This window comes from Salvelinus alpinus, chromosome 20, assembly GCF_045679555.1.
Source record: "Salvelinus alpinus chromosome 20, SLU_Salpinus.1, whole genome shotgun sequence".
NCBI lineage: Eukaryota > Metazoa > Chordata > Actinopteri > Salmoniformes > Salmonidae > Salvelinus > Salvelinus alpinus.
Genome location: NC_092105.1, coordinates 19,267,736 through 19,295,711, shown reverse-complemented (window position 1 = coordinate 19,295,711; position 27,976 = coordinate 19,267,736). Strand labels below are relative to the sequence as shown.

At 42.1% G+C, this 27,976-nt stretch overlaps 1 protein-coding gene across 2 annotated transcripts in view; it reads left to right on the top strand.

The window, feature by feature from the left end:
- Window positions 1-27,976, top strand: part of LOC139546427 (unconventional myosin-XVI-like) — a 269,653-nt gene that overhangs the window by 66,548 nt on the left and 175,129 nt on the right. For both annotated transcript variants that reach the window (XM_071354796.1, XM_071354795.1), the window contains exons 5-7: window positions 693-801; window positions 7,256-7,386; window positions 15,531-15,656. In XM_071354796.1, the coding sequence (XP_071210897.1) occupies window positions 693-801; window positions 7,256-7,386; window positions 15,531-15,656 (366 nt within the window). The remainder of the gene's footprint in view (window positions 1-692; window positions 802-7,255; window positions 7,387-15,530; window positions 15,657-27,976) is intronic.

Here is a 27,976-nt window from a genome sequence, read left to right as displayed (position 1 = left end):
TCAGATTACACAGATCCACAAGGAATTCGAAAACAAACCCAATTTTGATCAACTCTCATATCTACTGGGTGAAATACCACAGTGTGCCATCACAGCAGCAAGATGTGGGACCTGTTGCCACAAGAAAAGGGCAACCAGTGAAAACAAACACTATTGTAAATACAACCCATATTTATGTTTATTTATTTTCAATGTTGTACTTTAACTATTTGCACATCGTTACAACAGTGTATATATACATAATATGACGTTTGAAATGCCTTTATTATTTTGGAACTTTTGTGAGTGTAATGTTTACTGTTAATTTTCATTGTTATTTCACTTTTGTTTATTGTCTATTTCACTTGCTTTGGCAATGTTAACATGTGGTTCCCATGCCAATAAAGCCCTTGAATAGAAACATTGAATTGAGGGAACAGTAAAAGGCAGAGTTGTACACACATCCCTGCCCTGGGGCCCTCACAGTCCCATATTTAATGAGTTGATTAATTACCTCCATTGAGTGTTTATGTCCTTGTGGTTCTCCTCAGGTACACACTGCTGGGAGGGCCTGATAATTGGGTGTACTTTATCATCGATCCCCCTCTTATGGATGACCTGAGAAACCACTCAACTTATTTGTGTCTCTCTCTTCTTTTTTCTCTCCCTCCTCGTTCTATGGTGGGTTCCGAACGTTCCGGGTGTTTTGGAAGGCTGGGGTGAATGTTCTACTGCAGGATGTGAACGGGAACATTCCACTGGACTACACCACCGAGGGAACTGAGACCAGCTACATCATCCGAAAACACCTGGAGGAAAACGGTAACACAACACTCCTTACAGGATTTACTATTGTGTTGTGTGTGTAGTGTTATGTTGTTGTGTTTTGTTGTTGTGTTGTGTTGCTGTATTGTTGTGTTGTGTAGTGTTGTTGTGTAGTGTTCTATTGTTGTGTTGTGTTGATTTCTGTTTTGTAGTGTTGTGTAGTGTTCTGTTATGTATTGTTGGGTTGTTGTGGTGTAGCCCTATTGTTTATTTTGCATAAATGTTCATATAAATCAAATCAAATGTTATTGGTCACATACACATGCGGGTGTAGCGAAATGCTTGTCTTCCTAGCTTCAACAGTGCAGTAGTATCTAACAATTCACAACAATACACACAAATCTAAAGGTAAAATAATAGAATTAAGAAATACATAAATATTAGGACAAGCATTGTCAGAGTGGTATTAACTAAAATACAGTAGAATACAGTATGTACAGTCGTGGCCAAAAGTTTTGAGAATGACAAAAATATAAATTTTCACAAAGTCTGCTGCCTCAGTTTGTGTGAAGGCAATTTGCATATACTCCAGAATGTTATGAAGAGTGATCAGATGAACTGCAATTATTTGCAAAGTCCCTCTTTGCCATGCTAATGAACTGAATCCACCAAAAACATTTCCACTGCATTTCAGCCCTGCCACAAAAGGACCAGCTGACATCATGTCAGTGATTCTCTCGTTAACACAGGTGTGAGTGTTGACGAGGGCAAGGCTGGAGATCACTCTGTCATGCTGATTGAGTTCGAATAACAGACTGGAAGCTTCAAAAGGAGGGTGGTTCTTGGAATCATTGTTCTTCCTCTGTCAACCATGGTTACCTGCAAGGAAACACGTGCCGTCATCATTGCTTTGCACAAAAAGGGTTTCACAGGCAAGGATATTGCTGCCAGTAAGATTGCACCTAAATCAACCATTTATCGGAACATCAAGAACTTCAAGGAGAGCGGTTCAATTGTTGTGAAGAAGGCTTCAGGGTGCCCAAGAAAGTCCAGCAAGCGCCAGGACCGTCTCCTAAAGTTGATTCAGCTGCGGGATCGGGGCACCACCAGTACAGAGCTTGCTCAGGAATGGCAGCAGGCAGGTGTGAGTGCATCTGTACGCACAGTGAGGCAAAGACTTTTGGAGGATGGCCTGGTGTCAAGAAGGGCAGCAAAGAAGCCACTTCTCTCCAGGAAAAACATCAGGGACAGACTGATATTCTGCAAAAGGTATAGGGATTGGACTGCTGAGGACTGGGGTAAAGTCATTTTCTCTAATGAATCCCCTTACCGATTGTTTGGGGCATCCGGAAAAAAAGCTTGTCCGGAGAAGACAAGGTGAGCGCTACCATCAGTCCTGTGTCATGCCAACAGTAAAGCATCCTGAGACCATTCATGTGTGGGGTTGCTTCTCAGCCAAGGGAGTGGGCTCACTCACAATTTTGCCTAAGAACACAACCATGAATAAAGAATGGTACCAACACATCCTCCAAGAACATCTTCTCCCAACCATCCAGGAACAGTTTGGTGACGAACAATGCCTTTTCCCATATGATGGAGCACCTTGCCATAACTAAGTGGCTTGGGGAACAAAATAGCGATATTTTGGGTCGATGGCCAGGAAATTTCCAATAATTTTTTAAAAACAGAAATGTTACATTTACATAAGCATTCAGACCGTTTACTCAATACTTTGTTGAAGCACCTTTGGCAGCGATTACAGCCTCGAGTCTTCTTGGGTATGACGCTACAAGCTTGGCACACCTGTATTTGGGGAGTTTCTCCCATTCCTCTCTTCAGATCCTCTCAAATTTAGTCAGGTTGGATGGGGAGCATTGCTGCACAGCTATTTTTAGGTCTCTCCAGAGATGTTCGATCTGGTTCAAGTCCGGGCTCTGTCTAGGCCACGAATAATTGGACCTAACCCTAACCCAGCGTGAGCAGAGTTCCACATTTTAATGATAGTGAAACTTCCAAAACAACAAAGATATAACGATTGTGAAATACATAGCGCACATAGGCACTCACACAAAATAATATCCCCCATAGCAGGTGGGAAAAAAGACACACTAAGTATGATCCCCAACTAGAGGTAACGAATATCAGCTGCCTCCAATTGGGAACCATACACACACACCAACATAGAAATATAATACCTAGAAACCCCCCTAGTCACGCACTGACCTATTACGAGGGCTCTCTATGGTCAGGGCGTGACAAGCGACTTGTCCCAAAGCCACTCCTTCGTTGTCTTGGCTGTGTGCTTGGGGTCGTTGTCCTGTTGGAAGGTGAACCGTTGCCCCAGTCTGAGGTCCTGAGAGCTCTGGAGCAGGTTTTCATTAAGGATCTCTAATGTACTTTGATCTTTGCCTCGATCCTGACTAGTCTCCCAGTCCCTGCCACTGAAAAACATCCCCACAGCATGATGCTGCCACCACCATGTTTCACCGTAGGGATGGTGCCAGGTTTCCTCCGGACGTGACGCTTGGTACTCAGGCCAAAGAGGTTTTTGGTTTCATTTTGGTTTCATCAGACCAGAGACTCTTTTTTCTCATGGTCTGAGAGTCTTTAGGTGCCTTTTGGAAAACTCCAAGCGGGCTGTCATGTGTCTTTTACTGAGGAGTGGCTTCCGTCTGGCCACTCTAACATAAAGGCCTGATTGGTGGAGTGCTGCAGAGATGGTTGTTCTTCTGGAAGGTTTTCCCATCTACACAGAGGAACTCTAGAGCTCTGTCAGAGTGACCATCAGGTTCCCTGACCTAGGCCCTTCTCCCCCGATTGCTCAGTTTGGCCGGTCGGCCAGCTCTAGGAAGAGTCTTGGTGGTTCCAAATTTCTTCCATTTAAGAATGTTGGAGGCCACTGTGTTCTTGGGGACCTTCAATGCAAAAAGTTCTAAAATCCTGTTTTTTATTTTGTCATGACGTATTCTCCATGATGATAATTGTATTTTTAAATACATTTTAGAATAAGGTTGTAACGTTAAAAACAATGTGGAAAGAGTCTGAGTACTTCCGAAGGCACTGTAGTGCAGCAGCCTCTAAGGTGCAGGGTTGAGTAACCTGGTGGTAGCCGGCTAGTGATTGCTGTTTAACTTGGATGGCCTTGAGATAGAAGCTGTTTTTCAGTCTCTCGGTCCTAGCTTTGATGCACCTGTACTGAACTCGCCTTCTGGATTATTGTGGGTGAACAGGCCGTGGCTCGGGTGGTTGATGTCCATGATGATCTTTTTGGCCTTCCTGTGACATCGGGTGCTGTAGGTGTCCTGGAGGGCAGGCAGTGTGCTCCCGGTGACGCGTTGGGCAGACCGCACCACCCTCTGGAGAGCCCTGAGGTTACGGGAAGTGCAGTTGCCAAACCAGGTTGTGATACAGCCTGACAGGATGTTCTCAATTGTACATCTGTAAAAGTTTGTGAGGGTCTTAGGGGCCTAGACAAATTTATTCAGCCTCCTGAGGTCGAAGAGTCTGTGTGGGTGGACCATTTCAGATTGTCAGTGATGTGTACGCCGAGGAACTTGAAGCTTTTCACCTTCTCCACTGCGGTCCATCAATGTGAATAGGGGCGTGCTCTCTCTGTTTTTTCCTGAAGTCCACGATCAGCTCCTTCATTTTGTCGACATTGAGGGAGAGGTTATTTTCCTGGCACCACTCCGCCAGGGACCTCACCTCCACCCTGTATTCGGTCTCGTCATTGTTGATAATCAGGCTTACTACTGTTGTGTCGTCTGCAAACTTGATGATTGAGTTGGTGCGTGGCCATGCAGTCACTGGTAATCAGGGAGTACAGGAGGGGGCTGAGAACACACCCTTGTGGGGCCCCTGTGTTGAGGATCAGTGGAGCGTGTTGTTTCCTATCTTCACCACCTGGGGTGGACCGTCAGGAAGTCCAGGAGCAGTTGCACAGGGTGGGGTTCAGACCCAGGGCCCCGAGCTTAATGATGAGCTTGGAGGGCAATATGGTGTTGAAGGCTGAGCTGTAGTCAATGAACATCATTCTTACATAGGTATTCCTCTTGTCCAGATGGGAAAGGGCAGTGTGCAGTGCGATGGCGATTGAATCGTCTGTGGATCTATTGGGGCGGTATGCAAATGGTGGATGGGCATAAGCATCTGCCTCTGATTCCAAAGGTTGCAAGTTCGAATCCAGCGATAGGAAGTTGTTTTTGTGTTGTTGTTTTTTTTGCCTATCCCAAACCCTAACTGAAAAAATGTGTAGTTAATGTCTCAACTCAACCTTAAACGCTTCGAAATGCAATGTTTGCAACAACTTCGAAATGTGATGTTTGAGAAACATGGATAAACGTCTAATTTTGACGTGAGACAGTGAGAACAAGTTGGAGATTTCCTCCTATACCCCCAAACTCCCTCTCTCCACTCGCCTTCTCTCTTTCTTTCCACTCTCCCTCTTTCCTCTCTCCCTCTCTACTCTCCTCTCTCCATTTCTCCACTCTTCCTTTCTCCACTCTCCTTTCTCCCTCTCTCCACTCCCCCCCTCTCTGCTCTCCACTCTCGCCACTCTCCTTCTCTCCACTCTCCCTCTCTCCACTCTCCTATCTTCCTTTTGCCACTCTCACTCTCTCCACTCTCACTCTCTCCACTCTCACTCTCTACACTCCCATCTCGCCTTTCTCCACTTTCCACTCTCACTCTCTCCACTCTCGCCACTCTTTCCACTCTCTCCACTCTCATCTCTCCCTCTCGCCACTCACTCTTACTTTCTCCACTCTCCTCTCTCCCTTTCTCCACTCTTACTTTCTCCACTCTCCTCTCTCCCTTTCTCCACTCTTACTTTCTCCACTCTCCTCTCTCCCTTTCTCCACTCTTCCTTTCTCCACCCTCCCTCTCTCCACTTTTCCTTTTCCACTCTCCTCTCTCCCTCTCCTACTCTCTCCACTCTCACACTCTCCACTCTCCCGCTCTCCCTCAGTCCCACCCTCAGACTCACCATGCATACTCATGTCCGACAATGTGCAACTGTCAATTGTGCTTACTTTTTTAAGGCACTCGTCATCTTGTCAAGATACTGTTGCTAACTTTCTTTTGCAGATGACACAGTATAAATGTGACATGAGCTTACAGTACGCTCTGATATTCATGTATCTGTCCTTTCAGTTAACTTCCTCTGACTTCTGATTCTGACCCACTTTACATTTCCCAAAGAGCTACGGTCATCACTCATCCTGTGAGGCGTGTGTGTGTGTGTGTGTGTGTGTGTGTGTGTGTGTGTGTGTGTGTGTGTGTGTGTGTGTGTGTGTGTGTGTGTGTGTGTGTGTGTGTGTGTGTGTGTGTGTGTGTGTGTGTGTGTGTGTGTGTGTGTGTGTGTGTGTGCCGGTGTGTCTGCCGGTGTGTGGGGGCGTGGGCCGGTGTGTGGGGGGACCGGTGTGGGTGTGAAGGTTAAGTTCTCCCTCAGGCTGACTGACAGTAGAGTACCTCACTCCAGCGAGGAATGAAGAAGGTCAACAGAGATGGGAGAGAGAACGAGATGAGACAGAAATGGCAAAGAGAAAAGAGGAGAGATGACAGCCCCGATTGGAGTAGAGAGAGAGAGAGAGAGAGAGAGAGAGAGAGAGAGAGAGAGAGAGAGAGAGAGAGAGAGAGAGAGAGAGAGAGAGAGAGAGAGAGAGAGAGAGAGAGAGAGAGAGAGAGAGAGAGAGAGAGAGAGAGAGAGAGAGAGAGAGAGAGAGAGAGAGATCCTCCAAGCTCATCCGTCTTTAGTCACATGACAGATGGTACTGCAGAAGTCACCTCAGATATCACTCTACACCACACACACACACACACACACACACACACACACACACACACACACACACACACACACACACACACACCTGCATCTCAGCCCCTCCTGCCTGTGACCTGTCTGGAGTTTCCCTTGCTCCCCCATGCCATCATGGCCCCTCCCCTCATCCCAAACCCCCTATAGCTGATCTCTATCCCCTCATGCCCACGCCTCTCTCTCCTCTTCCCGCTGTGGCACACTACCATGTCACACTCTAGAAGTCTCTGTTGCCATAGTAACATGGCTATGTTATGTAGTAAGCTGTAGCTACACTTTGCATGTAGTCCATGATGAAAATATGAGTAAATTCAATGGATCTTTGAAATGTCCGTGGTAGCAGAGAGCAGGATGTGCCTTGTGACAGAATCAACACTCTTTCTCATGAATGTCCCAGCCACCTGATTATCTCAACCAATCATGGCTAGGCAAGATTCAGTATTTTCTCAGTGTCTAAACAGCTTTGTGATTTCACATTTTATTAATATTAAATGTGATTAAGATTAAGATACAGATTAAGAGTTTGTTATTAAGGCACAAGAAAGTTCCCTTTCAAAAAGGCATTTCCGCAAAAAAGCGCATTTCCATCCAATGTCTTTTATTTAGTTCTAATGCTTTCTGTAAAGGGTCACAGTGTGTGTGTGTGCATGGGGTGTGTGTTTGCTGTACTAAGATGTGTGTGTTGATGTGTAGTTCCAGGTGTAGATGTGCCGTCCATGCACACCATGCGTACCCAGAGGCCCAGCACCATGTTGTCTGATGTTAGACAGCTGGTCTCCAGCAGGGGCAGTCTCAACCTACGCAACGATGACGGGGTTACTCTGGTGAGTACCTACCTGTTCTCCTCTATTATCTCTTTCTCTCTCTCTCTTTCTCTCTCTCTATGTCTCTCTTTCTCTCTCTCCCTATTCTCTCTCTCTCTCTTTCTATGGCTCTCTTTCTCTCTCTCTCTCTATTCTCTCTCTCTATATATATATAGTATATCACAAAAGTGAGTACACCCCTCACATTTTTGTAAATATTTGAGTATATCTTTTCATGTGACAACACTGAAGAAATGACACTTTGCTACAATGTAAAGTAGTGAGTGTACAGCTTGTATAACAGTGTAAATTTGCTGTCCCCTCAAAATAAACACACAGCCATTAATGTCTAAACCGCTGGCAACAAAAGTGAGTACACCCCTAAGTGAAAATGTCCAAATTGGGCCCAAAGTGTCAATATTTTGTGTGGCCACCATCATTTTCCAGCACTGCCTTAACCCTTAACCCCATTTGAGGATGCCCCACAGATGCTCAATAGGGATTAGGTCTGGAGACATGCTTGGCCAGTCCATCACCTTTACCCCCAGATTCTTTAGCAAGGCAGTGGTCGTTTTGGAGGTGTGTTTGGGGTCGTTATCATGTTGGAATACTGCACTGCGGCCCAGTCTGTGAAGGGAGGGGATCATGCTCTGCTTCAGTATGTCACAGTACATGTTGGCATTCATGGTTCCCTCAATGAACTGTAGCTCCCCAGTGCCGGCAGCACTTATGCAGCCCCAGACCATGACACTCCCGCCACCATGCTTGACTGTAGGCAAGACACACTTGTCTTTGTACTCCTCACCTGGTTGCCGCCAAACACGCTTGACATCATCTGAACCAAATAAGTTTATCTTGGTCTCATCAGACCACAGGACATGGTTCCAGTAATCCATGTCCTTAGTCTGCTTGTCTTCAGCAAACTGTTTGCGGGCTTTCTTGTGCATCATCTTTAGAAGAGGCTTCCTTCTGGGACAACAGCCATGCAGACCAATTTGATGCAGTGTACGGCGTATGGTCTGAGCACTGACAGGCTGACCCCCCACCCCTTCAACCTCTGCAGCAATGCTGGCAGCACTCATACGTCTATTTCCCAAAGACAACCTCTGGATATGACGCTGAGCACGTGCACTCAACTTCTTTGGTCGACCATGGCGAGGCCTGTTCTGAGTGGAACCTGTCCAGTTAAACCGCTGTATGGTCTTGGCCACCGTGCTGCAGCTCAGTTTCAGGGTCTTGGCAATCTTCTTATAGCCCAGGCCATGTTTATGTAGAGCAACAATTATTTTATTCAGATCCTCAGAGAGTTCTTTGCCATGAGGTGCCATGTTGAACTTCCAGTGACCAGTCAGTATGAGGGAGTGTGAGAGCGATGACACCAAATTTAACACACCTGCTCCCCATTCACACCTGAGACCTTGTAACACTAACGAGTCACATGACACCGGGGAGGGAAAATGGCTAATTGGGCCCAATTTGGACATTTTTACTTAGGGGTGTACTCACTTTTGTTGCCAGCGGTTTAGACATTAATGGCTGTGTGTTGAGTTATTTTGAGGGGACAGCAAATGTACACTGTTATACAAGCTGTACACTCACTACTTTACATTGTAGCAAAGTGTCATTTCTTCAGTTTTGTCACATGAAAAGATATACTCAAATATTTACAAAAATGTGAGGGGTGTACTCACTTTTGTAATATACTATATACAGTGGGGAGAACAAGTATTTGATACACTGCCGATTTTGCAGGTTTTCCTACTTACAAAGCATGTAGAGGTCTGTAATTTTTATCATAGGTACACTTCAACTGTGAGAGACGGAATCTAAAACAAAAATCCAGAAAATCACATTGTATGATTTTTAAATAATTAATTTGCATTTTATTGCATGACATAAGTATTTGATCACCTACCAACCAGTAAGAATTCCGGCTCTCACAGACCTGTTAGTTTTTCTTTAAGAAGCCCTCCTGTTCTCCACTCATTACCTGTATTAACTGCACCTGTTTGAACTCGTTACCTGTATGAAAGACACCTGTCCACACACTCAATCAAACAGATTCCAACCTCTCCACAATGGCCAAGACCAGAGAGCTGTGTAAGGACATCAGGGATAAAATTGTAGACCTGCACAAGGCTGGGATGGGCTACAGGACAATAGGCAAGCAGCTTGGTGAGAAGGAAACAACTGTTGGCGCAATTATTAGAAAATGGAAGAAGTTCAAGATGACGGTCAATCACCCTCGGTCTGGGGCTCCATGCAAGATTTCACCTCGTGGGGCATCAATGATCATGAGGAAGGTGAGGGATCAGCCCAGAACTACACGGCAGGACCTGGTCAATGACCTGAAGAGAGCTGGGACCACAGTCTCAAAGAAAACCATTAGTAACACACTACGCCGTCATGGATTAAAATCCTGCAGCGCACGCAAGGTCCCCCTGCTTAAGCCAGTGCATGTCCAGGCCTGTCTGAAGTTTGCCAATGACCATCTGGATGATCCAGAGGAGGAATGGGAGAAGGTCATGTGGTCTGATGAGACAAAAATAGAGCTTTTTGGTCTAACTCCACTCGCCGTGTTTGGAGGAAGAAGAAGTATGAGTACAACCCCAAGAACACCATCCCAACCGTGAAGCATGGAGGTGGAAACATCATTCTTTGGGGATGCTTTTCTGCAAAGGGGACAGGACGACTGCACCGTATTGAGGGGAGGATGGATGGGGCCATGTATCGCGAGATCTTGGCCAACAACCTCCTTCCCTCAGTAAGAGCATTGAAGATGGGTCGTGGCTGGGTCTTCCAGCATGACAACGACACGAAGCACACAGCCATGGCAACTAAGGAGTGGCTCCGTAAGAAGCATCTCAAGGTCCTGGAGTGGCCTAGCCAGTCTCCAGACCTGAACCCAATAGAAAATCTTTGGAGGGAGCTGAAAGTCCGTATTGCCCAGCGACAGCCCCGAAACCTGAAGGATCTGGAGAAGATCTGTAGGGAGGAGTGGGCCAAAATCCCTGCTGCAGTGTGTGCAAAACTAGTCAAGAACTACAGGAAACGTATGATCTCTGTAATTGCAAACAAAGGTTTCTGTACCAAATATTAGGTTCTGCTTTTCTGATGTATCAAATACTTATGTCATGCAATAAAATGCAAATTAATTACTTAAAAATCATACAATGTGATTTTCTGGATTTTTGTTTTAGATTCCGTCTCTCATAGTTGAAGTGTACCTATGATAAAAATTACAGACCTCTACATGCTTTGTAAGTAGGAAAACCTGCAAAATCGGCAGTGTATCAAATACTTGTTCTCCCCACTGTATATATGTGTCTCTCTCTCTCTGTCTCTCTCTCTATGTCTCTCTCTCTCTATGTCTCTCTCTCTATGTCTCTCTCTCTGTCTCTCTCTCTCTCTTTCTCTCTCTCTCTCTCTTTATCTCTCTCTCTCTGTCACTCAATTCAATTCAATTGACTTTATTGACATGGCAAGTTCATTATTACTTACATTGTCAAAGTATACATATAAACAAATATATATATATATATATTTATATATAAATAAATGGTGGGACCAACAGCAATAATAATAGTAGTAGTGGACATGGGATTACCATTAACAACAACTACAACAACAATATTAATCAGAACAACAATACATTAAAGCAACAGTAGTAGACCAGTGTCAACATGACTGGGAGACACGACCGGAGGCCAGTGTCACATGCGGCCTACTGGAGAAAACAAAACAAAACAAGATGGGAAATATTATCGACATTACATTGCACTTTTCACTGGCTGTCCCTCAGGTTGTGGCAGGAGGCCACATATTTGGCTGCCAAAACTGCACATTTTGGCTTTTTACCCAATAAATATTAGATTTTTTCTTCATCTTTTATAGTTTCAAATTCTTTGTATTGAATTATAATTTTGGGAAAGAAATATGCTCTTAGGTCTGAGTATTTGTCACAGTGTAGTAGGAAATGCACTTCTGTCTCTACCTCTCCCCTGGAGCAGAGTGAGCACAGCCTGTCCTCTCTGGGCAGCCAGGTTTGTCTGTGACGACCGGTCTCTATAGCCAGACTGTGCTCACTGAGTCTGTACCTAGTCAATGTTTTCCTCAGTTTTCTATCAGTCACAGTGGTCAGATAGTCTGCCACCAAGTGCTGTCTGTTTAGAGCCAAATAGCATTGAAGTTTACTTTGATTTTTTGTTGTGTCTTTCCAATAGGTGATCTATTTTTGTTTTTGTTTTGTGATGATTTGGTTGGGCCAGATTTTCTGCGTGCTGTCCTGAGGCTCTATGGGGTTGGTTTGGGTTTGTGAACTGAGCCTCAGAACAGGCTGGCTGAGGGGACTCTTCTCTGGTTTCATCTCTTGACATTGTAGAGCTGTGTGATGGAATGTTTTGGGGTCACTTGTTTTTAGATGGTTGTAAAATTTGATGGCTCTTTTTTCTATTCGAATGAGGAGGGGTTATTGGCCCAATTCTGCTCTACATGTGTTATTTGGAGTTTTTCTTTGCACTTGCAATACAGTCTTGCAAAACTCTGCATGCAGTATTTCGATTGGATGTTTGTCCCATTTGGGGAATTCATTATTAAAGAGTGGATCCCATACTTCACTGCTATATAGAGCAATTGGTTCTATAACCGATTGGAAAATGTTGAGCCAGATTCTAATTGGATTTTCGATTTTAATGGTCCTTTTAATGGCATAGAATCTTCTTCTTGCTTTGTCTCTCAGCTCATTCACAGCCATGTGAAAGCTACCTGTGTTGCTGATATTTAGTTTTTGGTTTTTGGTGTGTTCTAATAGAACTGTGTCCAAATATATTTTATATTTGTCATCCTGATTTCCGGACCTTTTTTTGGAACATTATCTTTGTTTTTTTTAGGTTAATGGTCAGAGCTCAGGTCTGACTGTCACGGTTGTGTGGAGAGACGGACCAAGGCGCAGCGTGATTAAAGTTCCACATATTTATTTACACGAAACTTCCAAACAAAAAAAGGAAACAAACAACGAACCGTGACATCAGAGGTGCCACATGCACTAACTCAAAACAAGATCCCACAAAGCACAAAGGGGAAATGGCTGCCTAAATATGATCCCCAATCAGAGACAACGACAAACAGCTGCCTCTGATTGGGAACCATACCAGGCCAACATAGACATAAACAACCTAGATTAGAACAACCCCCTAGTCACACCCCGACCTAACCAAAATAGAGAATAAAAAAGGCTCTCTATGGTCAGGGCGTGACACTGACAGAACCTGTGAAGACGATCTAGGTGCCGCTGTAACCCCTCTTTAGTGGGAGACAGCAGCACCAGGTCATCTGTGTACAGCAGACACTTGATTTCAGTGTTGTGTAGGGTCATACCAGGTGCTTCCGATTCTTCTAATGTTTTTGCCAATTCATTAATGTAGATGTTAAATAGTGTTGGACTTATTGGGCAGCCCTGTTTCACTCCCCGTACCTGAGAGAAGAAGTCTGTTTGCTTGTTGCCAATTTTAACCGCATATTTGTTTTTAGTGTACATTGATTTAATAACATCATATTTTTCCCTCCAATACCACTTTCTATTAGTTTATAAAAAAGACCTTCATGCCAAATTTAATCAAATGCTTTCTTGAAATCTACAAAACACAAGTAGATTTTGCCTTTGTTTTGGTTTACTTGTTTGTCAATTAGAGTGTGGAGGGTGTAAATGTGGTCTGTTGTATGATCATTTTTTAGAAATCCAATCTGGCTTCGGCTCAGGACGTTGTGTTCGTCAAGAAAAGGGTGTAGTCTTCTATTTATAATACTGCAGAGAATTTTCCTCAAGTTGCTGTTAAGGCAAATTCCTCTGTAATTTGTTGGGTCAAATTTTTCATTTTTATCGATTGATGTGATCAATCCCTGGTTCCAAATATTGCGGTTAATACCTGCAGTGAGGATAATGTTGAAGAGTTTGAGTATAGCCAATTTGAATTTGTGGTCTGTATATTTCATAATTTCATTTAAAATACCATCAGCACCACAGGCCTTTTTGGATTGGAGAGTGCAGAGTTTTTCCAATAATTCTTCTTCTGTAATTGGGGTATCCACAGGATTCTGATAGTCTTTGACTACTGATTCAAGGATTTGTAAATGTTCTTGTATATATTTTTGTTCTGGGCTCTTTGTTATATTGCTGTTGAGGTTTTCAAAGTGATTTCTCCACATATCCCTATTTTGGATAGCCAATTCCTCCTGATGAAGTTTGTTTAATTTATTCCAATTCTCCCAGAAGTGGTTTGATTCTATGGATTCCTCAATTACATGCAGCTGTTTTCTAATGTTCTGTTCCTTTTTTGTTCTTAGGGTGTGTTTGTATTGCTTCAGTGTTCCCCCATATTGAAGGCGTATATTTTTGTTGTCTAGTTCTCAGTGTTTTTGATTAGATATATTTCTCAATGACTTTCTTAGATTTTTGCAATCGTTATCAAACCATTTATCATTTTCTGTTATTTCTGGTTTGCTCTTATGCTTCTTTAGATTAGCCAAGGAGGCTAATTTGTCAAATATAAAGTTTATGTTCCAAATAGCCAAATTTACACCTTCATTGCTGAAGGAGAATGTTAAGGCTAAAGTTGTCCAGGAGAGATTGTATTTTTTGGCTACTAATTGCTTTTTGGTAGATGTCTGTACTGTTTGCACTCCATCTATAGGCCTGTTTAGTCCCACGTAATTTATTGGGCCGTGATGCTTCATGGTTGGGTTCTGCTCTTCTCAGATACACTGTGATTTTACTGTGGTCTGAGAGACGTGTTAGTGGGTTAGTGGTCACTCTCTCTCTCTCTCTCTCTCTCTCTCTCTCTCTCTCTCTCTCTCTCTCTCTCTCTCTCTCTCTCTCTCTCTCTCTCTCTCTCTGTCACTCTCACTCGCTCGGTCTCTTTCTCTCTTGTTAACATTTCCAAAGCAAGTGAAGCAGATAATTAATAAAAGTGAAATAAGGTATTTAATAGCAGTAGCAAGGCTATGCTCACTGAGTCTGTACATAGTCAAAACTTTCCTTAAGTTTCTGCCACTGTGTACTCTCTGTTTAGGGCCAAATAGCATTCTAGTTTGCTCTGTTTTTTTGTTAATTCTTTCCAATATCTTTTTGTTTTCTCATGATTTGTTTGGGTCTAATTGTGTTGTTGTCCTGGGGCTCTGTGGGGTGTGTTTGTGTTTGTGAACAGAGCCCCAGGACCAGCTTGCTTAGGGGGGGGGTCTCTTCTCCAGGTTCATCTCTCTGTAGGTGATGGCTTTGATATGGAAGGTTTGGGAATCGCTTCCTTTTAGGTGGTTCTAGAATTTTTCTGGATTTTGATAATTAGTGGGTATCGGCCTAATTCTGCTCTGCATGCATTATTTGGTGATTTACTTCATTCACAAGGATAATTGGTGTTTGGCCCATTTTGTGAATTATTGGTTGGTGAGCGGACCCCAGACCTCAGTCTTTCAATCTCTGTCTCTCTCTCGCTCTCTCTCTCGCTCTCGCTCTCTGTCTCTCAATTCAATTTCAATTTAAGGGCTTTATTGGCATGGGAAACATTGCATTGCCAAAGCAAGTGAACTAGATAATAAACAAAAGTGAAATAAACAATAAAAATGTACAGGAAACATTACACTCACAAAAGATCCAAAATAATAAGGACATTACAAATGTCATATTATGTGCAAATAGTTCAAGTACAAAAGGGATATTGGTTCTATTTAGAATGGTGTTTGTTCTTCACTGGTTGACCTTTTCTTGTGGCAACAGGTCACAAATCTTGCTGCTGTGATGGCACACATGGGAGTTTATCAAAATTGGATTTGTTTTTCGAATTCTTTGTGTATCTGTGTAACCTGAGGTAAATATGTGTATCTAATATGGTCATACATTTGGCAGGAGGTTAGGAAGTGTAGCTCAGTTTCCACCTCATTTTCTCTCTCTCTCTCTCTCTCTCTCTCTCTCTCTCTCTCTCTCTCTCTCTCTCTCTCTCTCTCTCTCTCTCTCTCTCTCTCTCTCTCTCTCTCTCTCTCTCTCTGTGTCATTTCTGCTCTCCCTTTATCACACTCTCTTACTCTATATTGATTTATGTATACAGTAGATTTGTAGGTGTGTTTATTTAACCATCTCTCTCCTTCTCTCTATCACTCTATCCTTCTCTCTCTAGCTCCACATAGCGTGTGCTAGCGGCTACAGAGAGGTGGTGTCTGTGCTGCTGGAGCACGGGGTGGACCCTCAGCCCTCTGACAACAGCTATTGGACACCTCTCCACCTGGCTGCCAAATATGGACAGGTACTGACTGTCATGTCACTGTACATTCACCAATCCACTCCTGTCAGATCCATAGAGGTGAACAGGACTTTGATTAGTGAATTAGCAATTTTCTAAAATAATTTTCTGCCTTAATCTTGTATGGTAATGTAGAATGTTTAACAATTGGCTGGGAATCAATCATTTTTAATATATAGTTTTTAAATCAGTACTTGGTGGCTAGTTTATAGACCGCTATTGTCTGGCTAGTTTAAAAACCAGTATTGACTACTGGATAGTTTATAGACCAGTATTGACTACTGGATAGTTTATAGACCAGTATTGACTACTGGATAGTTTATAGACCAGTATTGACTACTGGATAGTTTATAGACCAGTATTGACTACTGGATAGTTTATAGATCAGTATTGACTACTGGATAGTTTATAGACCAGTATTGACTACTGGATAGTTTATAGACCAGTATTGACTACTGGATAGTTTATAGACCAGTATTGACTACTGGATAGTTTATAGACCAGTATTGACTACTGGATAGTTTATAGACCAGTATTGACTACTGGATAGTTTATAGACCAGTATTGACTACTGGATAGTTTATAGACCAGTATTGACTACTGGATAGTTTATAGATCAGTATTGACTACTGGATAGTTTATAGACCAGTATTGACTACTGGATAGTTTATAGACCAGTATTGACTACTGGATAGTTTATAGACCAGTATTGACTACTGGATAGTTTATAGACCAGTATTGACTACTGGATAGTTTATAGACCAGTATTGACTACTGGATAGTTTATAGACCAGTATTGACTACTGGATAGTTTATAGACCAGTATTGACTACTGGATAGTTTATAGACCAGTATTGACTACTGGATAGTTTATAGATCAGTATTGACTACTGGATAGTTTATAGACCAGTATTGACTACTGGATAGTTTATAGATCAGTATTGACTACTGGATAGTTTATAGACCAGTATTGACTACTGGATAGTTTATAGACCAGTATTGACTACTGGATAGTTTATAGACCAGTATTGACTACTGGATAGTTTATAGACCAGTATTGACTACTGGATAGTTTATAGACCAGTATTGACTACTGGATAGTTTATAGACCAGTATTGACTACTGGATAGTTTATAGACCAGTATTGACTACTGGATAGTTTATAGACCAGTATTGACTACTGGATAGTTTATAGACCAGTATTGACTACTGGATAGTTTATAGACCAGTATTGACTACTGGATAGTTTATAGACCAGTATTGACTACTGGATAGTTTATAGACCAGTATTGACTACTGGATAGTTTATAGACCAGTATTGACTACTGGATAGTTTATAGATCAGTATTGACTACTGGATAGTTTATAGACCAGTATTAACTACTGGATAGTTTATAGACCAGTATTGACTACTGGATAGTTTATAGACCAGTATTGACTACTGGATAGTTTATAGACCAGTATTGACTACTGGATAGTTTATAGACCAGTATTGACTACTGGATAGTTTATAGACCAGTATTGACTACTGGATAGTTTATAGACCAGTATTGACTACTGGATAGTTTATAGACCAGTATTGACTACTGGATAGTTTATAGACCAGTATTGACTACTGGATAGTTTATAGACCAGTATTGACTACTGGATAGTTTATAGACCAGTATTGACTACTGGATAGTTTATAGACCAGTATTGACTACTGGATAGTTTATAGACCAGTATTGACTACTGGATAGTTTATAGACCAGTATTGACTACTGGATAGTTTATAGACCAGTATTGACTACTGGATAGTTTATAGACCAGTATTGACTACTGGATAGTTTATAGACCAGTATTGACTACTGGATAGTTTATAGACCAGTATTGACTACTGGATAGTTTATAGACCAGTATTGACTACTGGATAGTTTATAGACCAGTATTGACTACTGGATAGTTTATAGATCAGTATTGACTACTGGATAGTTTATAGACCAGTATTGACTACTGGATAGTTTATAGACCAGTATTGACTACTGGATAGTTTATAGACCAGTATTGACTACTGGATAGTTTATAGACCAGTATTGACTACTGGATAGTTTATAGACCAGTATTGACTACTGGATAGTTTATAGACCAGTATTGACTACTGGATAGTTTATAGACCAGTATTGACTACTGGATAGTTTATAGACCAGTATTGACTACTGGATAGTTTATAGATCAGTATTGACTACTGGATAGTTTATAGACCAGTATTGACTACTGGATAGTTTATAGACCAGTATTGACTACTGGATAGTTTATAGACCAGTATTGACTACTGGATAGTTTATAGATCAGTATTGACTACTGGATAGTTTATAGACCAGTATTGACTACTGGATAGTTTATAGACCAGTATTGACTACTGGATAGTTTATAGACCAGTATTGACTACTGGATAGTTTATAGACCAGTATTGACTACTGGATAGTTTATAGATCAGTATTGACTACTGGATAGTTTATAGACCAGTATTGACTACTGTATAGTTTATAGACCAGTATTGACTACTGGATAGTTTATAGACCAGTATTGACTACTGGATAGTTTATAGACCAGTATTGACTACTGGATAGTTTATAGACCAGTATTGACTACTGGATAGTTTATAGACCAGTATTGACTACTGGATAGTTTATAGACCAGTATTGACTACTGGATAGTTTATAGACCAGTATTGACTACTGGATAGTTTATAGACCAGTATTGACTACTGGATAGTTTATAGACCAGTATTGACTACTGGATAGTTTATAGACCAGTATTGACTACTGGATAGTTTATAGATCAGTATTGACTACTGGATAGTTTATAGACCAGTATTGACTACTGGATAGTTTATAGACCAGTATTGACTACTGGATAGTTTATAGACCAGTATTGACTACTGGATAGTTTATAGACCAGTATTGACTACTGGATAGTTTATAGACCAGTATTGACTACTGGATAGTTTATAGACCAGTATTGACTACTGGATAGTTTATAGACCAGTATTGACTACTGGATAGTTTATAGATCAGTATTGACTACTGGATAGTTTATAGACCAGTATTGACTACTGGATAGTTTATAGACCAGTATTGACTACTGGATAGTTTATAGACCAGTATTGACTACTGGATAGTTTATAGACCAGTATTGACTACTGGATAGTTTATAGACCAGTATTGACTACTGGATAGTTTATAGACCAGTATTGACTACTGGATAGTTTATAGACCAGTATTGACTACTGGATAGTTTATAGACCAGTATTGACTACTGGATAGTTTATAGACCAGTATTGACTACTGGATAGTTTATAGACCAGTATTGACTACTGGATAGTTTATAGACCAGTATTGACTACTGGATAGTTTATAGACCAGTATTGACTACTGGATAGTTTATAGATCAGTATTGACTACTGGATAGTTTATAGACCAGTATTGACTACTGGATAGTTTATAGACCAGTATTGACTACTGGATAGTTTATAGACCAGTATTGACTACTGGATAGTTTATAGACCAGTATTGACTACTGGATAGTTTATAGACCAGTATTGACTACTGGATAGTTTATAGACCAGTATTGACTACTGGATAGTTTATAGACCAGTATTGGCTACTGGATAGTTTATAGATCAGTATTGACTACTGGATAGTTTATAGACCAGTATTAACTACTGGATAGTTTATAGACCAGTATTGACTACTGGATAGTTTATAGATCAGTATTGACTACTGGATAGTTTATAGACCAGTATTGACTACTGTATAGTTTATAGACCAGTATTGACTACTGGATAGTTTATAGACCAGTATTGACTACTGGATAGTTTATAGACCAGTATTGACTACTGGATAGTTTATAGACCAGTATTGACTACTGGATAGTTTATAGACCAGTATTGACTACTGGATAGTTTATAGACCAGTATTGACTACTGGATAGTTTATAGACCAGTATTGACTACTGGATAGTTTATAGACCAGTATTGACTACTGGATAGTTTATAGACCAGTATTGACTACTGGATAGTTTATAGACCAGTATTGACTACTGGATAGTTTATAGACCAGTATTGACTACTGGATAGTTTATAGACCAGTATTGACTACTGGATAGTTTATAGACCAGTATTGACTACTGTATAGTTTATAGACCAGTATTGACTACTGGATAGTTTATAGACCAGTATTGACTACTGGATAGTTTATAGATCAGTATTGACTACTGGATAGTTTATAGACCAGTATTGACTACTGGATAGTTTATAGACCAGTATTGACTACTGGATAGTTTATAGACCAGTATTGACTACTGGATAGTTTATAGACCAGTATTGACTACTGGATAGTTTATAGACCAGTATTGACTACTGGATAGTTTATAGACCAGTATTGACTACTGGATAGTTTATAGACCAGTATTGACTACTGGATAGTTTATAGACCAGTATTGACTACTGGATAGTTTATAGACCAGTATTGACTACTGGATAGTTTATAGACCAGTATTGACTACTGGATAGTTTATAGACCAGTATTGACTACTGGATAGTTTATAGACCAGTATTGACTACTGGATAGTTTATAGACCAGTATTGACTACTGGATAGTTTATAGACCAGTATTGACTACTGGATAGTTTGTAGACCAGTATTGACTACCGGATAGTTTATAGATCAGTATTGGCTACTGGCTCTTCTATTCCTTTACCTTGTCTCTCTATGAGACCCATGGGAAAATAACATGTCTAACAGAAATCTCCTCCGTCTCTCTCTCTCTCTCTCTCTCTCTCGCTCTGAAGATAAACAGGTATTTTTGGGCCTATTTATCAGACTGTAGCTCAAAGTGCTGGCACGTCAGTGCATGGATTCACTAATGCCTTTTAGATGACTGGTTTGATGGTGTTTCTCACAGGGATGAAGATTGATTGTAGGATAGTGATGGGATGATGGGGACGGGTGGATGAGGGGGGGTATGAGGGAAAGGGAAGCGGTCGTGTTAAAATCTTGCGTACACGTTCCACTATTTAATGACATTACTGGGGCTCTATGGTTGGGGTGCTGACAAAGAGAATGTATTCATATTTAGAATGGTTATTTTCCTTCTTTGTTCCTCTATTACCCACAGGCCAGGTTTCTTCTCTATAGTGTTTTACTGTAAAGTCTCTCTTCCTTTCTGTTACTTCTCTAGCGTACTGTCCATACCTCATCCCTCACACACACACACACACACACACACACACACACACACACACACACACACTAGTGTGTGTTTAGGCAGGAATGTCAGTTTTTCCTCCCTCAAGGATCGGTGTGAAAGTTTTGGTTAAATAGATCGGGGGACGCCAAATGTCCGCTCTAATAAGACATTGATAAGAAAATCACCCATGCAATGAGTTGTGTGTGTGTATGCAAGCCTTTGTTTCTGAGTCTATACATACTGTAAGTGCATTTGAGTACATGGTGACAGAGACTTCCTCTGCCGTGCTAAGTCTCCTCAGCACTCCACACTTGATTACAGTCCCTACCCACTTCACTGGAGGCTGGGTCTGGCACTGCATACAAACTAGACACTGACACATACAATAATGAACCTGCTCAGCACTGTCATCAACAGGCACATTCAGAGAGCAGGTGACAGCCTCATCGCACCGTCTCTGAAACACTTTATATTACAAGTATGTTTATAGGTTAAATAAAATGGTTATGGAATTAGGCTAGGTTAACTAATTATAAACAACAAAATATGTAGCCTACAATTAGGTTGCATTTCTCTCTTGATTCCACCACTGCTGTCTATTAGTAACTGTATGGAGGTCAGTAATGTGGTGTTCGGTTGTTTATGGGTCACTACTGTTGCATGTTGCTGTTTGCTTCAGTCACAGCAACGTTAGGTCATACAATCATGCAGTAAACTCAGCGATCCCTGTAACCATAGAACTGGTATTTCACTGACACACGTAACAGGCTAATATTTCACTATCCTGCGTAAACAACTCTCCCTCGAAGCCCATGGACGGAAGCCTATTACTGTAGTTAATTTTCTTTTTCTCCTTCGCTAGCTCTCGCGTCTCCCTGACCTTTCCCTGATCCTTATCTGACCTTTGATGCCAGACAGGTGGTCATTACCATTGTGACAGTGACGTGGTGAAGGTGTATGTATAAAGTTTTGAGTGGAGTATGTGGATTCGTGCCTTGTGGCCTGGCTGTGGTTTTAACTCTCCCTGTGTATCTTTCTTTCTTTCTTTCTTTCTTTCTTTCTTTCTTTCTTTCTTTCTTTCTTTCTCTCTATCTCTTTCTCTCTCCCTCTGCCTCTCTCACTCCCTCTCTACCTCTCTCTCTCCCTCTCTGTCTCTATATCTCTCTATCTCTCTCTCTCTCTCTCTCACACACACACACACACACACACACACACACACACACACACACACACACACACACACACACACACACACACACACACACACACACACACACACACACACACACACACACACACACAAACACACTGTATCTACTGTATCTCTTGCTATCATGGTATACAATCAGTGTTGGCATCCCCATATCCTCTTTACTGAGGAAAAAACACTGGCATTTACCTCTTCCACTAGTAACAAGAGGGAGTTGATGAAAGGAGAGTTTACTGTAGCAATGCAATATAGCACAGAGATATGGCGCATAGTCTAAGAGACCAGTGTTTACTGTCAAACCAATGGATAAGCATGTCTGAATAGATCTAGAATAGAGAGTGTCTGAATAGATCTCAGTCGTTCTCACCTCATTGTGATGTGTGTATCAAGTATTGATAGATGATCTCTCACACACTGCCTCAGGCATACCATCCTTTACACATCATCATGCATATAGGAACCCATCCTTTACACATCATCATCATGCATATAGGAACCCATCCTTTACACATCATCATCATGCATATAGGAACCCATCCTTTACACATCATCATCATGCATATAGGAACCCATCCTTTACACATCATCATCATGCATATAGGAACCCATCCTTTACACATCATCATCATGCATATAGGAACCCATCCTTTACACATCATCATCATGCATATAGGAACCCATCCTTTACACATCATCATCATGCATATAGGAACCCATCCTTTACACATCATCATCATGCATATAGGAACCCATTCTTTACACATCATCATCATGCATATAGGAACCCATCCTTTACACATCATCATCATGCATATAGGAACCCATCCTTTACACATCATCATCATGCATATAGGAACCCATCCTTTACACATCATCATCATGCATATAGGAACCCATCCTTTACACATCATCATCATGCATATAGGAACCCATCCTTTACACATCATCATGCATATAGGAACCCATCCTTTACACATCATCATGCATATGGGAACCCATCCTTTACACATCATCATGCAGAGAGGGACCCATCCTTTACACATCATCATGCAGAGAGGGACCCATCCTTTACACATCATCATGCATATAGGAACCCATCCTTTACACATCATCATCATGCATATAGGAACCCATCCTTTACACATCATCATCATGCATATAGGAACCCATCCTTTACACATCATCACCATGCATATAGGAACCCATCCTTTACACATCAACATGCATATAGGAACCCATCCTTTACACATCATCATGCATATAGGAACCCATCCTTTACACATCATCATGCATATGGGAACCCATCCTTTACACATCATCATGCAGAGAGGGACCCATCCTTTACACATCATCATGCATATAGGAACCCATCCTTTACACATCATCATCATGCAGAGAGGAACCCATCCTTTACACATCATCATGCAGAGAGGAACCCATCCTTTACACATCATCATTATGCAGAGAGGAACCCATCCTTTACACATCATCATGCATATAGGAACCCATCCTTTACACATCATCATGCAGAGAGGAACCCATCCTTTACACATCATCATGCAGAGAGGGACCCATCCTTTACACATCATCATTATGCAGAGAGGAACCCATCCTTTACACATCATCATGCAGAGAGGAACCCATCCTTTACACATCATCATTATGCAGAGAGGAACCCATCCTTTACACATCATCATGCAGAGAGGAACCCATCCTTTACACATCATCATTATGCAGAGAGGGACCCATCCTTTACACATCATCATGCAGAGAGGTACCCATCCTTTACACATCATCATCATGCAGAGAGGAACCCATCCTTTACACATCATCATTATGCAGAGAGGAACCCATCCTTTACACATCATCATGCAGAGAGGAACCCATCCTTTACACATCATCATGCAGAGAGGGACCCATCCTTTACACATCATCATCATGCAGAGAGGAACCCATCCTTTACACATCATTATGCAGAGAGGAACCCATCCTTTACACATCATGCAGAGAGGGACCCATCCTTTACACATCATCATGCAGAGAGGAACCCATCCTTTACACATCATGCAGAGAGGAACCCATCCTTTACACATCATCATGCAGAGAGGGACCCATCCTTTACACATCATCATGCAGAGAGGAACCCATCCTGTACACATCATCATGCAGAGAGGAACCCATCCTTTACACATCATCATCATGCAGAGAGGAACCCATCCTTTACACATCATCATCATGCAGAGAGGAACCCATCCTTTACACATCATCATCATGCAGAGAGGAACCCATCCTTTACACATCATCATCATGCAGAGAGGAACCCATCCTTTACACATCATCATCATGCAGAGAGGAACCCATCCTTTACACATCATCATCATGCAGAGAGGAACCCATCCTTTACACATCATGCAGAGAGGAACCCATCATTTACACATCATCATGCAGAGAGGAACCCGTCCTTTACACATCATCATCATGCAGAGAGGAACCCATCCTTTACACATCATCATCATGCAGAGAGGAACCCATCCTTTACACATCATCATGCAGAGAGGGACCCATCCTTTACACATCATCATGCAGAGAGGAACCCATCTTTACACATCATCATCATGCAGAGAGGAACCCATCTTTTACACATCATCATGCAGAGAGGGACCCATCCTTTACACATCATCATCATGCATATAGGAAACCATCCTTTACACATCATCATGCATATAGGAACCCATCCTTTACACATCATCATCATGCATATAGGAACCCATCCTTTACACATCATCATCATGCATATAGGAACCCATCCTTTACACATCATCATCATGCATATAGGAACCCATCCTTTACACATCATCATGCATATAGGAACCCATCCTTTACACATCATCATGCATATAGGAACCCATCCTTTACACATCATCATGCATATGGGAACCCATCCTTTACACATCATCATGCAGAGAGGGACCTATCCTTTACACATCATCATGCAGAGAGGGACCCATCCTTTACACATCATCATGCAGAGAGGAACCCATCCTTTACACATCATCATTATGCAGAGAGGAACCCATCCTTTACACATCAGCATTATGCAGAGAGGGACCCATCCTTTACACATCATCATCATGCAGAGAGGAACCCATCCTTTACACATCATCATGCAGAGAGGGACCCATCCTTTACACATCATCATGCAGAGAGGAACCCATCTTTACACATCATCATCATGCAGAGAGGAACCCATCTTTTACACATCATCATGCAGAGAGGGACCCATCCTTTACACATCATCATCATGCATATAGGAAACCATCCTTTACACATCATCATGCATATAGGAACCCATCCTTTACACATCATCATCATGCATATAGGAACCCATCCTTTACACATCATCATCATGCATATAGGAACCCATCCTTTACACATCATCATCATGCATATAGGAACCCATCCTTTACACATCATCATGCATATAGGAACCCATCCTTTACACATCATCATGCATATAGGAACCCATCCTTTACACATCATCATGCATATGGGAACCCATCCTTTACACATCATCATGCAGAGAGGGACCTATCCTTTACACATCATCATGCAGAGAGGGACCCATCCTTTACACATCATCATGCAGAGAGGAACCCATCCTTTACACATCATCATTATGCAGAGAGGAACCCATCCTTTACACATCATCATTATGCAGAGAGGGACCCATCCTTTACACATCATCATGCAGAGAGGGACCCATCCTTTACACATCATCATGCAGAGAGGGACCCATCCTTTACACATCATCATCATCATGCAGAGAGGAACCGATCTTTTACACATCATCATCATGCAGAGAGGAACCCATCCTTTACATATCATCATCATGCAGAGAGGAACCCATCCTTTAAACATCATCATCATGCAGAGAGGAACCCATCCTTTACACATCATCATGCAGAGAGGAACCCATCCTTTACACATCATCATCATGCAGAGAGGAACCCATCCTTTACACATCATCATCATGCAGAGAGGAACCCATCCTTTACACATCATCATCATGCAGAGAGGAACCCATCTTTTACACATCATCATCATGCAGAGAGGAACCCATCCTTTACACATCATGCAGAGAGGAACCCATCCTTTACACATCATCATCATGCAGAGAGGAACCCATCCTTTACACATCATCATCATGCAGAGAGGGACCCATCCTTTACACATCATCATCATGCAGAGAGGAACCCATCCTTTACACATCATCATCATGCAGAGAGGAACCCATCCTTTACACATCATCATCATGCAGAGAGGAACCCATCCTTTACACATCATCATGCAGAGAGGGACCCATCCTTTACACATCATCATCATGCAGAGAGGAACCCATCCTTTACACATCATCATGCAGAGAGGAACCCATCCTAAACACATCATCATGCAGAGAGGAACCCATCCTTTACACATCATCATGCAGAGAGGAACCCATCCTTTACACATCATCATCATGCAGAGAGGAACCCATCCTTTACACATCATCATGCAGAGAGGGACCCATCCTTTACACATCATCATCATGCAGAGAGGAACCCATCCTTTACACATCATCATCATGCAGAGAGGAACCCATCCTTTACACATCATCATCATGCAGAGAGGAACCCATCCTTTACACATCATCATCATGCAGAGAGGAACCCATCCTTTACACATCATCATGCAGAGAGGAACCCATCCTTTACACATCATCATCATGCAGAGAGGAACCCATCCTTTACACATCATCATCATGCAGAGAGGAACCCATCCTTTACACATCATCATCATGCAGAGAGGAACCCATCTTTTACACATCATCATCATGCAGAGAGGAACCCATCCTTTACACATCATCATGCAGAGAGGAACCCATCCTTTACACATCATCATGCAGAGAGGAACCCATCCTTTACACATCATCATGCAGAGAGGAACCCATCCTTTACACATCATCATGCAGAGAGGAACCCATCCTTTACACATCATCATGCAGAGAGGAACCCATCCTTTACACATCATCATGCAGAGAGGAACCCATCCTTTACACATCATGCAGAGAGGAACCCATCCTTTACACATCATCATCATGCAGAGAGGAACCCATCCTTTACACATCATCATCATGCAGAGAGGGACCCATCCTTTACACATCATCATCATGCAGAGAGGAACCCATCCTTTACACATCATCATCATGCAGAGAGGAACCCATCCTTTACACATCATCATGCAGAGAGGAACCCATCCTTTACACATCATCATCATGCAGAGAGGGACCCATCCTTTACACATCATCATCATGCAGAGAGGAACCCATCCTTTACACATCATCATGCAGAGAGGAACCCATCCTTTACACATCATCATGCAGAGAGGGACCCATCCTTTACACATCATCATCATGCAGAGAGGAACCCATCCTTTACACATCATCATGCAGAGAGGGACCCATCCTTTACACATCATCATCATGCAGAGAGGAACCCATCCTTTACACATCATCATGCAGAGAGGGACCCATCCTTTACACATCATCATCATGCAGAGAGGAACCCATCCTTTACACATCATCATGCAGAGAGGAACCCATCCTTTACACATCATCATCATGCAGAGAGGGACCCATCCTTTACACATCATCATGCAGAGAGGGACCCATCCTTTACACATCATCATCATGCAGAGAGGGACCCATCCTTTACACATCATCATGCAGAGAGGGACCCATCCTTTACACATCATCATCATGCAGAGAGGAACCCATCCTTTACACATCATCATGCAGAGAGGAACCCATCCTTTACACATCATCATGCAGAGAGGAACCCATCCTTTAC